Source organism: Triplophysa dalaica, chromosome 14 (assembly GCF_015846415.1).
Source record: "Triplophysa dalaica isolate WHDGS20190420 chromosome 14, ASM1584641v1, whole genome shotgun sequence".
Lineage (NCBI taxonomy): Eukaryota > Metazoa > Chordata > Actinopteri > Cypriniformes > Nemacheilidae > Triplophysa > Triplophysa dalaica.
The window spans coordinates 14975820-14990099 of record NC_079555.1 but is presented as its reverse complement, the minus strand read 5'-3'; the positions used below and the strand labels follow the sequence as shown (position 1 = coordinate 14990099).

General features: G+C 38.1%; 1 protein-coding gene across 1 annotated transcript in view; it reads right to left on the bottom strand.

Annotated features, from left to right (window-relative positions):
* Positions 1-13523, bottom strand: part of clmpb (CXADR like membrane protein b) — a 67902-nt gene extending 54379 nt beyond the window's left edge. The window contains exon 1 of the mRNA XM_056766755.1: positions 13182-13523. Within this exon, the coding sequence (XP_056622733.1) occupies positions 13182-13212 (31 nt within the window). The 5' untranslated portion in view covers positions 13213-13523. The remainder of the gene's footprint in view (positions 1-13181) is intronic.
* Between the last annotated feature and the right edge of the window lie 757 nt (positions 13524-14280).

The window sequence follows — 14280 nt, the reverse complement described above, 5'->3', positions numbered from 1 at the left end:
TCCGCATGATGTAGCTTTTCATCCGCTCTGCAAAGATCTGCCACACCATTCATTACTGTCAGCGGAAAAAAGCGAATCTGTCGCATAAGCCGCACATTATAAGACAGACGCCTATACTCCATAATTCCTTTAGAGTAGCTGTAAGCTTGCCGTTATCAGGCGGCACGTTGGTTTTAATTGCGTCTGCTTTAAACACATTAGCCTGGCGCCCTAATGCGAAGCCCTTTCATGGCGTAACATTACAGCGAAGCGCACCGCTAGCAGCTAATTTATGTCACTCTAATTTAATTGGACAAAAGAAGGCACTTTATTTGCACATTTCATAACTTCGGTGCCGTGTAAACAGTCTAACAGTATAAACAATGAATAATAGCAGCCCGGTGGAGACAGAATCCAGTGTGCCCCCTCTTTCCTCATGTCTCCTGATGTTTGCTTACACGTAAAGTGATGTGAAGGCAGATTTATGGTTGGGGAGCAAGAAAGCGTATGAAGTAGAAGAAAGCTGCTTTACACAAGCATCGAGGTGCAGGGGCGTAAGTTTTACGTTTGAAGCGCAGCAGACCTCTCTGCACCATGATGAATAAGTCATGGGGCAAGTCTGAAGGAAGGTAAACATTCTACTAAAGGAACGGAAAGCTCGGTGACCACTTTAAGCCACTTTGGATGTGTTTGCTTGGGTCAAACACTCATAAATAGCCAAGCACATTGAGTCAAGGATGGCAGTCAGACAGATGAAAAGCTAAATTGTCTGAATCAATGTGGCGGACAAATACTGACTGCCATGCTCTTTGCAACTGTGGGAGATACTTTTCACTAAAACCAGTTGAACTGCGGTCGACAAATGCGATCTACGGAGGATGCACCCGAAATCCTGGCCAGGACGTGTCTGGGAAAGATGGCACGTATGGTCACCCTAATAAATGGAAAAATAAAATGTAAGTAAAATAAAATAAAATAAAGACTCAACATAGAGCGAATAAGAAATGACCTCAAAAAATAAAATGTTTGCTTATAAAGTAATCAGCAAGAAAAAAAACAGAATGAAGGATAGAAAGTCAAACATAAGATCTTCTAATATTGTCATTGTTTTTCTTTGACAACCAGAAAGATCGAGATTAATCAGACTTGCTTGAATATAATGTGTCCCAGATTTTTGTCCTGAGGAAAATACTTGAGTCATCTCACATGTGTCTCCTCTAGAGTTTCATAAAAGATCTTCACATGATCTCAAACTGTGCACAGATTTGTCAACATACAAACATCTGGAAGCCAAGACAGAGATTTTAACATGAGCTCAAACATTTATCAAATGAAATTCTTCCAAGATGCAACACCAATGCTAAGCATTTTCCCGGCTGGTTGCTTTCACGCACAGTAATCGATTTCTGAGAAACACTTCTGAAATTCAACAACCAAACAAAGTATTTTGTGAATATTTGCTTGATGTTGTATGTGTTTTTGTCTTGATAAAAATTTGAATCAATAGCATTTCGAATCTTCTCATTGTGTGGGATTTTCATCTGTCTTAACATTTTCCTAGCAAGAAAACAAGGTATCTTATTTAATAGTGATGCTTGCCCTACACGCACAACTAACATGATCGTTCTTACTTTAGATCTCAGATGGTATCAGTGCTCGTGCGGCTTAAATAACCCAGGAAATTTCACAAGAAAAGGAAAAGGGCAATACATCTTTTTTTAATCTTTCTAACAGGACTCAACTGAAGTCAGGGCACATGTTACATCGCCAAGTGGCACCAAGCAGCGCTCCACCTCTGCATTGAGATGGAATTTAGCGGCGCTCTGGGCTGTCCTTTGCTGAGGCAGCAAGCTGCTCTTTTCTCCCCCGGCCGTGTGCACCGTGACACCAGGGATTTAATTTGCTCATTAGCACACAGGCTTGTGAAGAGCTGAATCCACCACATTGCTCAATGTCAAAAGAGCATCCAACAAGAAAGGTTAACCAACTAAGAGATCACATGGCCTTTCACATCACACAGCGTTGGGTTACAGTTATCAAGGTGGGAAGGTACAACCTGCTCGTTGTGGTGAAACAGAAGCCAGAGCAACACAGGATAAAAGCTAGAAATATTAAATGGTGATCCATGCATCATAATATACCAAACATGGGAGTTGATCACACTGTTTACCGTATCAGAAAAGCATATTGTTTGAGGCCTGCTGCAGTCCTATAGCACAGGTTTTAATTATTCTGAAAGCCTCGTTTTGCAAACGTAGCTGTTTTTCCCCCCCCTGAGTCTCTCTGGACCAGGGACAACAAATCATGCCAAATCTGAGCACTCCACATCCCTCCACTGCAAGAAGGACGCAGAATAAAATTATGAGATACATAATGGGATTCAGTATAACCTGCAGCTAGGTTTGAAATATAAATAAGAACAAGCCAGTGGTGACAAAAACAAAATGTAAATCAATAACAGCACTGAAACAACCAGATTTGCATTTCCAGATGGAAAAACATATCAGTGTTTGCAAGGCATCAAAAAACAGTTTTTTATTAAGAAAGCTTAGCTTTTATAAAACTAGTGTAGCCCTTTTTCAAAGAAATGAAGAATAAATGAAAGAAGTGGATAAAGTTCAACCTCAGATTTGTATTTATTCAAGTAGGAATACTAACAAATAAATATTAACATGAATAGAAAATAATATTTGTCCTTAAATTATCAATAAATTATTATTAATAATAATAATACATACTTTTTCACTCATGTTTTGCACCTTTTCACAAATGCGATTCAACGAAGGCTAATGTAATCCGTAAATGCCTAAATTGCTTGTACCTGGAACAAAGCAAAGTGTAAAGTAAAATGTATTTTCACATCAATCAAACAATCCATATTTGTACTGATTTAATAAATGAAAAGTGCCGTGGCTCCACTAGACTTCAAACATTGGCTAAGTAAAAAAAACACCTTACAAGAGTTAATTTTGGTTCTGTGAAATATTTTTTTATACACACCACAATACCATTCATCTACTTCAAAGATGGCGTAAGATAAACAGTATTGTAATGACCAATACAAATTCAGTATGCACATAAAACAAGAACAATCGTAACTGCAGACCAATCGGTTTAATTTTGAATGCCAAATATTGTTTAAGCGTCATTTTAGATGTTAATAGTAGTTTTATATAATGTTTACTAAAACCAGAAGAGTTGAAAACATGATTTATATATTTGTTTTATTTCAGATATTTTGTTCAAATGCGTTTTTTTGCACAACCCAAACGTCATTTACCCCTTTCCTTTTCCAAGCTTGCTTCCTTTAAAATCACAGATTTCTGTTTTGATGGACAGTGTGTACAGCTACAGTATCCTGCATCAGTATCACACATAATCCGCTGCAAAGACACACGAGGGAATCCAAATATGACTAAACAATTAAGCATGTACAGAGGAATATGGCTGCAGGCGGGGACACAGGAAGAGAACGACTTTAATGTTTGTTTTCCTCCCTGAGGTGCACTAAGCTTGTTACGCTCTACACAGGCCTTCTTGCAAGGTCTCAATGTGGGAGTGTGTATGTTTCAGCCAAACAGAGTTACAACTGAAAGCTCTGGCTACATCCCTGAATAAATCTGAAGGGTTGTAGCAACGCCAGATGCTGACAGCGAATGCGTCCTGATATCGCCACCCTCGGATGGCACGCTATGTAAAACATTAACGTATGGAGGTACTGTCGACTGGTTGTATAGCGCTTTCTCCGCCTGGTAAAGACGGTGATATATTAAACCGTAAAGATACACATCTGCATGAGTGGGACGCTGGAAGGTCTCCGTTTCATCAACGAGTCAAGTCTAACGGCTCGTAAAAAATGAGCAGGTTCGCCATCTGTTCCCAAGGAAAAAAGGAGCTTTTTACAGCAGGCTGGTGCAAAATACAGTTCTTCAAGGTGAAATCACCCAAACACGGAGTGTAATCTTGGGCGCAAGCATAAAACTCTTCCAGGTAGCGCGTGTGGCGGCCTGGCGTTTAAAAGGTCGAGTCATTTAGATAAACTGGCACGGCGGGGTCAGTGTAATCACCCGCATTAGGGACTTAATTGCAGGCAGCCTTGCGGATGATCAGTGATACTGCTTTATGCAAAGTTTTAACTCTACTATGAAGAGAGCAATGTGTGACATGGTGTCCGATAATGAAGTCATTCATCACCCACGCCGAGTCCTTCCTGTTAAAATTAGCAGTGCTTAATGTAGGAGCTCTCTAAACACATAAACCACTACCAATAAAATCCATTAAACTTTGATGAACGTAAAGTAATGCCCCTGGAGTGCCTAAAAAGACACTGATAATCACAGACACGGACTTCTGGCAAAGGATTTCTGAATGAAATCCAGATGGGACTATGAAAAGGTTAAGTTATTTGCGCTTTTTCTGTGGCTAAATTGCGTGATCTTCAAAGCTCAGCGACAGCTAGCATGAAATATACGTGATTCGATAACGATAAACATAGATTTTGGTCATTTGTCTAGTCCTGTATTTTAAATTCAAAAAGGTCCATTAGGGAAGCTCTAAATATAGAGCAGTCATTTTATGAACATCTTCCAGGAAATACAAACATCATAAACAAGTAAATTCAGTGAAGATTCATTCTGCAGAGTCATAAAATCAGTCTGCATCTCACCAATCAGTTCAATAAGAGATCGATGTAATCATATTCTGCTACTATTTCTCTTCTAATGAATGACCTTTCAGTTTTAAAGAAATGCATTTGTCAACTGCAAATGTTTAGTTTCACTAGATCATGACTCTGCATCAATGTTAACATATAAGAGGATAATTCAACCAAGAATGAAAATTCGGTCAACATTTACGCACCTTCAGGTTGTTCCAAATCTGTATAAATGTCTTTGTCCTGATGAACACAAAGAAAGATATTTGGAAGAATGCTTTCTGGTTATCGGCCAACCGTTGACTAGCATAGTTTATACAATGGTAACATACAATGGTAGTCACAAGTGTCCCAGAATTGTTAGCTGTCATACATCCCTCAAAATGTCAGCAGAACAAAACAAATTATCAAGATTTGTTTCCTACTATGGGAGTCAACTGCAGCGAGATCTGTTTGGTTGAAGGCATTCTTCCAAATATCTTTATCTGTGTTCATCAGAACTACGAAATCGATACAGATTTGGAAACACTCGAATGGGAGTAAATGTTGCTAAGTAATGGCTGTATTTTGGTATTAATTTCTATAATCATTACTGTATGTGAATTATTTAACTATTATTGTATAATAGATATTAAAACAGATTGCAAAATAAACATTTATATGTAAAGTTGAAAGAAAAAGTATGTGAACCCTTTGGGCTAACTTGGATTTTTTCATAAATTGGTCATAAAATGTGTTCTGATCTTCATCTAAGTCACAACAATAGAGAAACACAGTCTGCTTAAACTAATACCGCACAAACATTATACGTTTTCATGTTTTTATTGAACACAACATGTAAACATTAATAGTGCAGGGTGGAAAAAGTATGTGAAACCCTAGATACCCTAATACATTTTTTGGTAAAAATTACACACTACAAATATTTCTTAATATACATGTTTTGTATATCTATATATCTATATATCTATATACATATGAAATACAAACGTTTATTTTGGAATCGATTGATCACGATTACGAACATTAGCCGTAATCTATTAATTTTATTACATTATATCCATATTGGTTTCATCCTAAAATAGCTGAAATAAGACACCTCCCACATCTATAAATCTACTTTTACAACTACAGATCACTTATTTAAACTCATCGGAAAGTCTTGTTTGTTCTCCTTTCAAGATCTGGCAACACCGCATTGAACAAACAAGCCCATCCACACTGAGTAAATGCGTAATGGGGGGGGTCAGTTTGGCTGAAGGGACTGAAATGAATTGAGACAATGGAGCAGGCCAGTTCGAAACATCAAATGGAATGGCCCGCTAGCAGAGCTAATAGACTGTTTCAAATTGAAAGGAACAGTGGGTGTCTAAATAGAGTGATGTGGAACATTTCCCCTCACATTACGGCTCCAGCTTTTCCCAGAACAAAGAGGAGATGATACACAACAAATAGAGTCTAAAGGACTCTCTATTTGTGTAGAAACATGCGTATGTTGCAAAGATGTTTTTATCTATCTAATCAATTCAATTCAATTACAGCTGCCTGTCAAAGATGGGGAAACAAAAGCTGGAGTCTCTCGCTAATGAATTCCTGGTGGGAGACAGAAGATGCTCCGAGTGAGTTTGCTCTGAGGATGCAGCCGCGTTTCCTGATGTAATACAATTGTTTCCTTTGAGGCATTCTATGCATCGGCAATGAAAACATTAAAGTTACAATCCACTCGAGACTTAATCTCATTTAGTTATTCTGATGAGATTGATATATAGCAAGGTTCTGGAAAGAAAAAAAACAACTCAACAGAAAAAGGGACAGCAGGTGCTTTCAATCTTATCAGGAATGCAACAGATGTAAATAACTGCATGAGTAAATTTGTGTTCAACATGGCAGAAATGATGTCCATAAAGGCACAAATATTACGACATCAAATTATAAATGACTAAAAAGTGAAAAAAGTGAAACGTCCATTCTATATAGTTTTCCGTCTTTTACCCCTTACCTTGAAAAGGCCATTGTTTCAAAATATGATAACATTCAGTTTGACATCGATCAGTTATGATTCAACTAAACTAAAACTTAACTAGCCTTAAATATAGTATAAAAATACTAAATATAACAGAAATATAATAATAAATAACTATATTTACAAGGCCCTGATGTCAAACCGGATGAGATGAGTCTTGATATGCCATATTTCAATGCAACGAATACCATTTTTCGGTCTGATTTCACAAGAATTCATCACTATTTTACAATGTGGCTGATTTGTTTAATAAGAGTTTCCCCAAAATGTAAATGATTATAAAAAATATAACAATGAAGCCCACCCCTGCCCCTGAACTTACAGTAACCGCGAAAGAAGATTGAAGTTCAAACTAAAAATAGTTACAAATTGGCATAAGATTGTGGTTTAAATTTTAAAACAGCTTCTAAACAGCTGGAATATTGCACACAAGTTTACATTTATGGTTCACTATTAAAATAGGTTTTTTGTTTTGTGGTATTTGTGAATATATAAATAAATGCAAGTCATCAGACGGCAACAGTATGTAACACAGAATGTAACAGCGGTCTCAACTTCACGTACCACACAAACCTATCTCTCCGTCTGTCTCCTCGCTCCACAAAACTGCCTCAGTGGATCATGAACAAAGCTGGAGCTCTCACAGCGGAGCAGATAATCTCCAGGGTATTCTTTCCCTAGCAAACACTTTCTTATAGAACCAAGATCCATGTACACTCTTCAAATCTTGAAAGGCTTTTTTAAACAGCAGTCATGTTATTTTTTTGGCAATCGGTTTGCTTATTTATTAATTTATTGTCTCTCTCAATAGACAGATCACTGCTCCCCGTTGAAGATAGAAATATACTTGCTTTTGCTCAAAGGAAGTATGGATCAAAGCCGCCTGAGCTCGAAATAGACAAAACCACCAGATGCCTTCATCATGTCAGTGTGTTATTTTGTCTTTAAGATACTTCTTCCTGTTTGGAGAGGAAGTGAACACAGCATCACGCTGCACCTGAGATTATACAGTCAATACACACCCATGATGAAATCATCATTAAAGTGATAAGAAATGAAAATTCTTGCATCATTTATTATATTCCTCATCAAAAACCTGCATGAAAAAAAAAGAAGATATTTTGAAGAATGCTGGTAACGGAACAACACCCCATTGGCTTCCATTGTATGGACACAAAACCTCATAGAGTTTTTTTAAATCAAGAGGATGAATAAATGATGCCCTCATTTTTATTTTGGGCGAACTATCCAGCATGATGGAAACACACATTTTCATTTGGATTTGTCAGATGTCTCACTGCAAGGGCGCAGCAAAAAATGACTTCTTAAACCCACAGATAATGTTGTTTATTTACACATGCTGTTTTAGCACCCGATTCCCTAAAATAATTATGCAAATCTGGCATTCAAACAAGTTTGTGATATACATATTCACCTTGCATGGGTGAAAAATATCTTGCAGACAGTGACACACTTTACTTGGACTCTACCACTCCAATACAGGCACCCAAATCGCCTCTTTAAAATGCAGAAAGTGTGCCCGACAAAACTGCATTTCTAGATATATGATGCTCTCCTCCGTCATGTCATGAATCACTGCTGACATTATGAATATAAAACGTACACAAACAACCCATTAAATAAGCTTCTGTTTACTGTTTGCTTTTGGTGGTTGCGACATTAATTGCACCAGGTCAATATAACTAGCATTTTGTGAATAATGAACAATCTATTATAGCCTCATTTACATAAATAAGATTTCAAAAGAATCACTTAAATGCAGCAATGCTATAGACGCCCACAGACAGCGCCTGTTTAGTGAATAAGAAAGAAAGTTTCTCGTCCTGAAATGGCATTCGCAGAAGTAGACTTCTTATTACTCAATGTTCTCAATGTTTGCTTCATTGGCAATTCTTCCAGCGCACTGTTTATCATCGCGCTAATCTCGGTTCCTCCATAAGGACTCTCATCAAACTGTTTACTCTCGCTACAACAAATTACTTCCAAGAAACAGGAAAAAAGTAATTGCCCTCGCACCATTGACTCTCATAGTTATTTGCTGCATCGAAAAATGCACGGGCCCCCTGTTCTTTCTCTTGCAAATTATCACGGAGGTGGCGATTATCCCAATCCTGTTGGGTCATGGAATACTGGAAGTCGATTCATAATCTTTGGTTGTCGGTGCGGTGACCACTCATGACCAGTCACTAATGTAAGCAAGCTGAGCTTTGAGATGCATCTGGACTGAATTATTGTCAACCTGGACCATTCGAACATCTGCCAAAGGTTAGCCGTAAAGGAAAGAGGCAGTTCCTGTTGAACGACTCCAGAGTAATCTGGGAGTAATTTAGCCGAGGGAGTCAAAAGAGGCTGAGATTTATAGCCCTGAGAATGATTCAAACATGGCCTGCTGTTTACTACGACTTGCTTTGATTTTTTTCTCAAGTTAAGGAGCATGTTATATTTGTATGTTGTTGCGAGCGTTGAAGGTTGGTTCATGATGAAAGACGTTATTGTTATATTTAAGAAAAAATGCAGCGAACGTTTATAGTCTATAAATATGAGGGACCATATGGTGCTTTAAAATTTGTGGTATGATGACAATCTATATTCCTTGAACGTAAATTACCTGAGGCTATTTTCAAAATTTTAACAAATTAAATTCAGATTCACGGTGAATTATAAACCAATAATCCTGCCGTCTCATCTGGTTGATCTCATTTTGCAACATTGGGTTTCCCAGCGTGTTCAACCACTGCTTTGATAGCGTCATAAAACCACAATTCTGACATTTTTCATCCTACAAACAGCTCACTTATACTGTAGTTGTCTCTGTATATCATGCTAGGCTGGGAGAAGGGTATTTTAACATTCACCAAACCTTTCCAACATGTCTTCCACAAAGACAAAACGCCTCCCAGAGTCACGGTGCATATACGAAAAGAAAAGTCAGCACGTGTTCCTCATGGTTACACATCTGGAAAACTCTTCAAGCTGTTTATCTACACTGTGAGGAACTGTGGCGTGACAGCCCAGGACAAATATTGAACTTCATACTGAGACAATGTCACATCAGATCGGATGAAGCAGGAGACACGCACACGTTCAGAACAAATATAGTCCTATCAACCAACAACAAAGAGAATTATCTGGGTTTCTACGGAAGGAGCTAGAAGACAGGTCAGACCCTGAGTGCTGCGTTTCTGCGAGACTTGATTTGGATAATGTCCTGATGGAAAACCTCAGGAATGTACTGGATATTACGAGAGAGCCAGACACCCAAACCACTTCTGGAAAATAGGTTATTTATGGTCCCTATAACCAAACATCTGAGCTTCAGTAAACAAAACAATCGAAACATCCGAATCTCCAGATGAAAAATCTGCCCGCTTAAAGCCATTCAGAACACTCCGTAAACACTCATTTAAAATCTGCAAAAGTTTTCTCATAAATATTTAACGGAAATCACAATCCGCTTTTAATGTAATGCCTAGCAAAAGCCATTGTAAGTGTACGAGTAAAATGATTAAAATGCCAATGCTGGTCTGAAACCACATTGATCTGCTTTTTTCCATACACGGCAAATGATGTTCTTAAATAACTATATCTGTGTCTGTGATGAAAAGTGTTGGGCATGATTATTCACAAAGTGTCATTTTATAACCTCTGGGTCTGTGGTCCTGTCAGTTTTAGATTTGAGAGACCTTCTTTCTGCCTGGGGTTATAAGCTAAATATAGCACGGAATAAAAAAAATCTTTATCCAAGAGTTTCCTGATATTGGAACTAATGGTAAAACCGGAGACCTTCTAGATCCCATTCAGCGTGTGGCTTGACAGAAAACTCCCGGTCAAAGTGACTTGTGGAGTCTCAGCTGGGTCGGGAGAGTACTAAGTAATGACATGACATTGAAAAAGTTATTTATTATGACCCCATTACAGTTCTGACAAGTGAATTACAATCTGTTATTTCTTCCCAGATCTCCCATTTAACGTTTTCCATTCCCAGTCAGTCTTGACGTTAGAGGGGATAGACTAGAGATTTATCATCTGTATGGATTGCAGTGTCTTCTGCGGAGTACTGAGTTGGGTTGGTTTCTCCAATTTTCAGTTCATTTTCTGATAGCAGCAGTTTGGGACGGCTAATTTTTGTGATAAGACTATTAAATATATATAGCTTTCCTCCGGGGTTCTAGACTTAAGTAATATTAGATCTTTGGAAGCCATTGAATAAAATGAAATGGAAATTACCCCATTACACACTATTGATTCAGTCTATCACTGAGGACACTCAGAGATGAGATGGGGAAAAAACTAGTGTTTGTTTGGTCTAAAGTCCATTAATAGAGCTATACATTCTTAAAGGAGTTTACTTGTAATGACAATGTAAGGCCACTGCATTTGGAAATTGATCTTATGCATTAGCCTATCAAAACTACAAGCACAACATCAATTTAAATCATTCTTCCCTCACAAACACGATAATCATTTATATCAAGCCAACAATACATTCAAATGATAAATGTCTGAAAACAAGTAAAAATGCGGTAAAGACAAAAATAATTGGTACACAATAGCAAGCACAGAGTGACCTTTCCATTGTAATTTGTTATTGATAAACCAATATTACTGTTGTGTACAAAAGCAAAGTGATGATAAATTATGCTCAGAATGAATTAATTAATAGAAGAAAAACACTTTATTTCACAAGCAAAAGCAAAGTCCACATTCATTACGTTGTATAGTACAGCACTGCTTATGAATTAAAAGCATGTGTCAGGGAGCACGAAACACGCTCTCCCTTTTATTGGTACTATCTTCCCATCACCCTAATAAGATTACAGCATCCCAGAAGGGGCTTGGGTTACACATTTAACACTATAAGCAAAGCACAGACAACACTGTAATTGTAAATTGTCTGCTTTACATATACTGGATATGTATCATAATAATATATAAATATGTATAATAATAACAATTATTTCATTCTTACAATATTACTAATTCGTTAAGTAGGTAAATTTAATATAAACACTATGCAAAAGTTTGACCAAACATTTTATTTTGGCAACCATATGATATTGCATGAGGAAGATACACAAATGCTTATTTTCTGTAGCAAGAGGTTCTGCTGGTTTCAGATATATTATATTAAACAGACTTTGGTGAATGCTTTCCTCCAAAACAAGAGTATCCTTAAAAATACCAAATGTTGTTCTTTTATAGAATAAACACAAAAGCAAACCACCCTTTGGCCAAAAATTGTTTGTTACCTTTATATACCCTATACATGTTTAGCCATTTTGGGGGGCTTTGTAAGCTCATAAACCATATCTCAATAAATCCAAATATTTCATAACATTTCTGTAGACAAAGTGCATAGAGACATTAGTTAGACTACACAATGTGAAACATAGGCATGCTAAAACCCTTTAGACAAAACGAATTGGTAAGCTATTCGCCTCATGTCATGAGTGTTACAACAACAACGACCTTTTAAACACACAACAAACACTAAAGGAATGTTAATATAAGGGGAACATGTGGACAAGCTCTGTACTTTCCTCACATCGCGTCCCATGGGCATCACATAGCCTACACGCGCAGAGGACACAAAAGATGGATGAAGGGACAAAAGTTTGGCGCAGTGATTATAATAAACGTTGGGACAGCCACGCGCCCCCGTTACAAAGACGCGAGAGAAACCGAGCATCGAACAATGAAAGGCGAGGGAGGCGTTAAAATGTGACCGTTGGGACGCACGCGTGCTTTCAAACATCCTCCCGACGTCTGACCCCAACACGCGGACGCGTGAGACCCCCTTGCCCACTGGCACACCGGCGGCTCGCGCCACCGGCTCATCATGCGGACGATTAACATGAGGATCTATTTTTGCCATCCGATGTCACAACAAATTAAGAGATCTGGATCGGACGATGTGCCCCGTCTTTGTTCCGTTCTGCAAAGTGGCAACGTTCAATTTTTCGCCGTAACGCAAGGGCAAAAGCATCCAATATGTTTTTCACGATTGTACAGTGTGATGCATAATGATGAAGCAATATTGTAATATTTTCGCATACGGCACATTGTGGCAGGTCTCCCTGTAAGACTATTGTGGTCTCAGGTACAGGCACGCAGAAGACACAATGAAACCAGCTGTCTAACTCACTCCATCTAAAGGGTGTAGCTCATCAGAGTTCAATACATATTCCCCAAAACATCTGGTTTTGATTTACTCCACAGACCACGCGAATGGGTGGGGGTCTTGTTCTGTTGAACTCTATGTCTATTTCGTCATCCTTGGGTTGGTATTTGTTACATTCATATGAGACTTCAATCACTGCTCCCTTTAATACTGAAAACTTATTTGGCACGGCTCAAGGTGAACAATGTTGACACAATGAACTCATGTCTCAATCTCTGGCACACGATCCTCTCAACTTCGAACAAAAGGTTAGAGGTCCGACACATCAAATCTAAATGTTAGCATTCTGACTCAAATATGAATAAATTACTAAATTTACTCACAAAGGAATAAGGAGCTGTGTGAAGCAGACATCACGAATCCTGTATGAACTGAAGTCCTTTATAATATTGAGACTGGAAACAATGCGCCCGGTTCCTTGTCTTGTCTTCAGACGGATTCAAGTGTTCAATCACAAAAAGCTTTAGTGGAGCACTTAAAAAGGGAAAAAATGATCTATAAGGAGACGAGCGCAAGGGCAGCATAGCTGGACGTGCCGAAAGACGGATCCATCATCAAGGTCTGGTAGATCATCTTCAGGACGTTTCCATCGGTTTCACCGTCAAACCACCAGAGTTCCCGTTCGTGCGCTCTGACGGAGGACGCGCGTCTCAGGTTGCCGTTGCGCGGTGTCCTCTCTTTCTCTCCACCTCTCTCTCTCTCTCTCTCTCTCTCTCTAGGTCTGTTGCCGATGCAGAAGAATGTACAGAGTGCTGCGTGCGGATGCTGAAGGATGGAGACCTCTAGAGTCTGAAGTACACTTACACTGTATTAAAGAACAGGAGAAGAGAACACTTGTGCACTACGGTAAATGTGCCATGGTGCCATGGAATGAAAAGAGATGAAGTTTAAAAACAATTAGTTAACATTATTGTAGGAAAATATATGACACGTGAATCTACAATATTGTATCGTTCAAATGCGTTGGTATTTTTGCGAGTTAGATGTCATTACTGAAGTATGTATTTTTGAGATTAGGCCTATTTGTTGCTGTCACAATCGGTTATTATTTTGCAATCTACACAAATTAAATAATGTTAGGCTATATCATTTGCAGAATGTATTTGGGAAAATGCAGTTAAATGATTTATTTACATTCTAAAAAATGCTGGTTTGTTTTCTAGAAACACAGAGTTGGGTTAAAAATAAGGGTTCTATAAAGCTAAATGTGGGTTGGTTCAGCCCATAGTTGTGTAGCAACAACCCAGAATGTTAATTTTCAATCCAAGTGTGTTTTGTCAAATATTTGTCTATTCATGGGTAGAAAACAACCAAGCATTTTAAAAGAAGAATAAAACTGTACACACTTCAAAGTTTATGTAGCAGACAGGAAATAAAATAAAATATGAATCTCTTAAAAATAAAAGTTATGAAGACTAATGA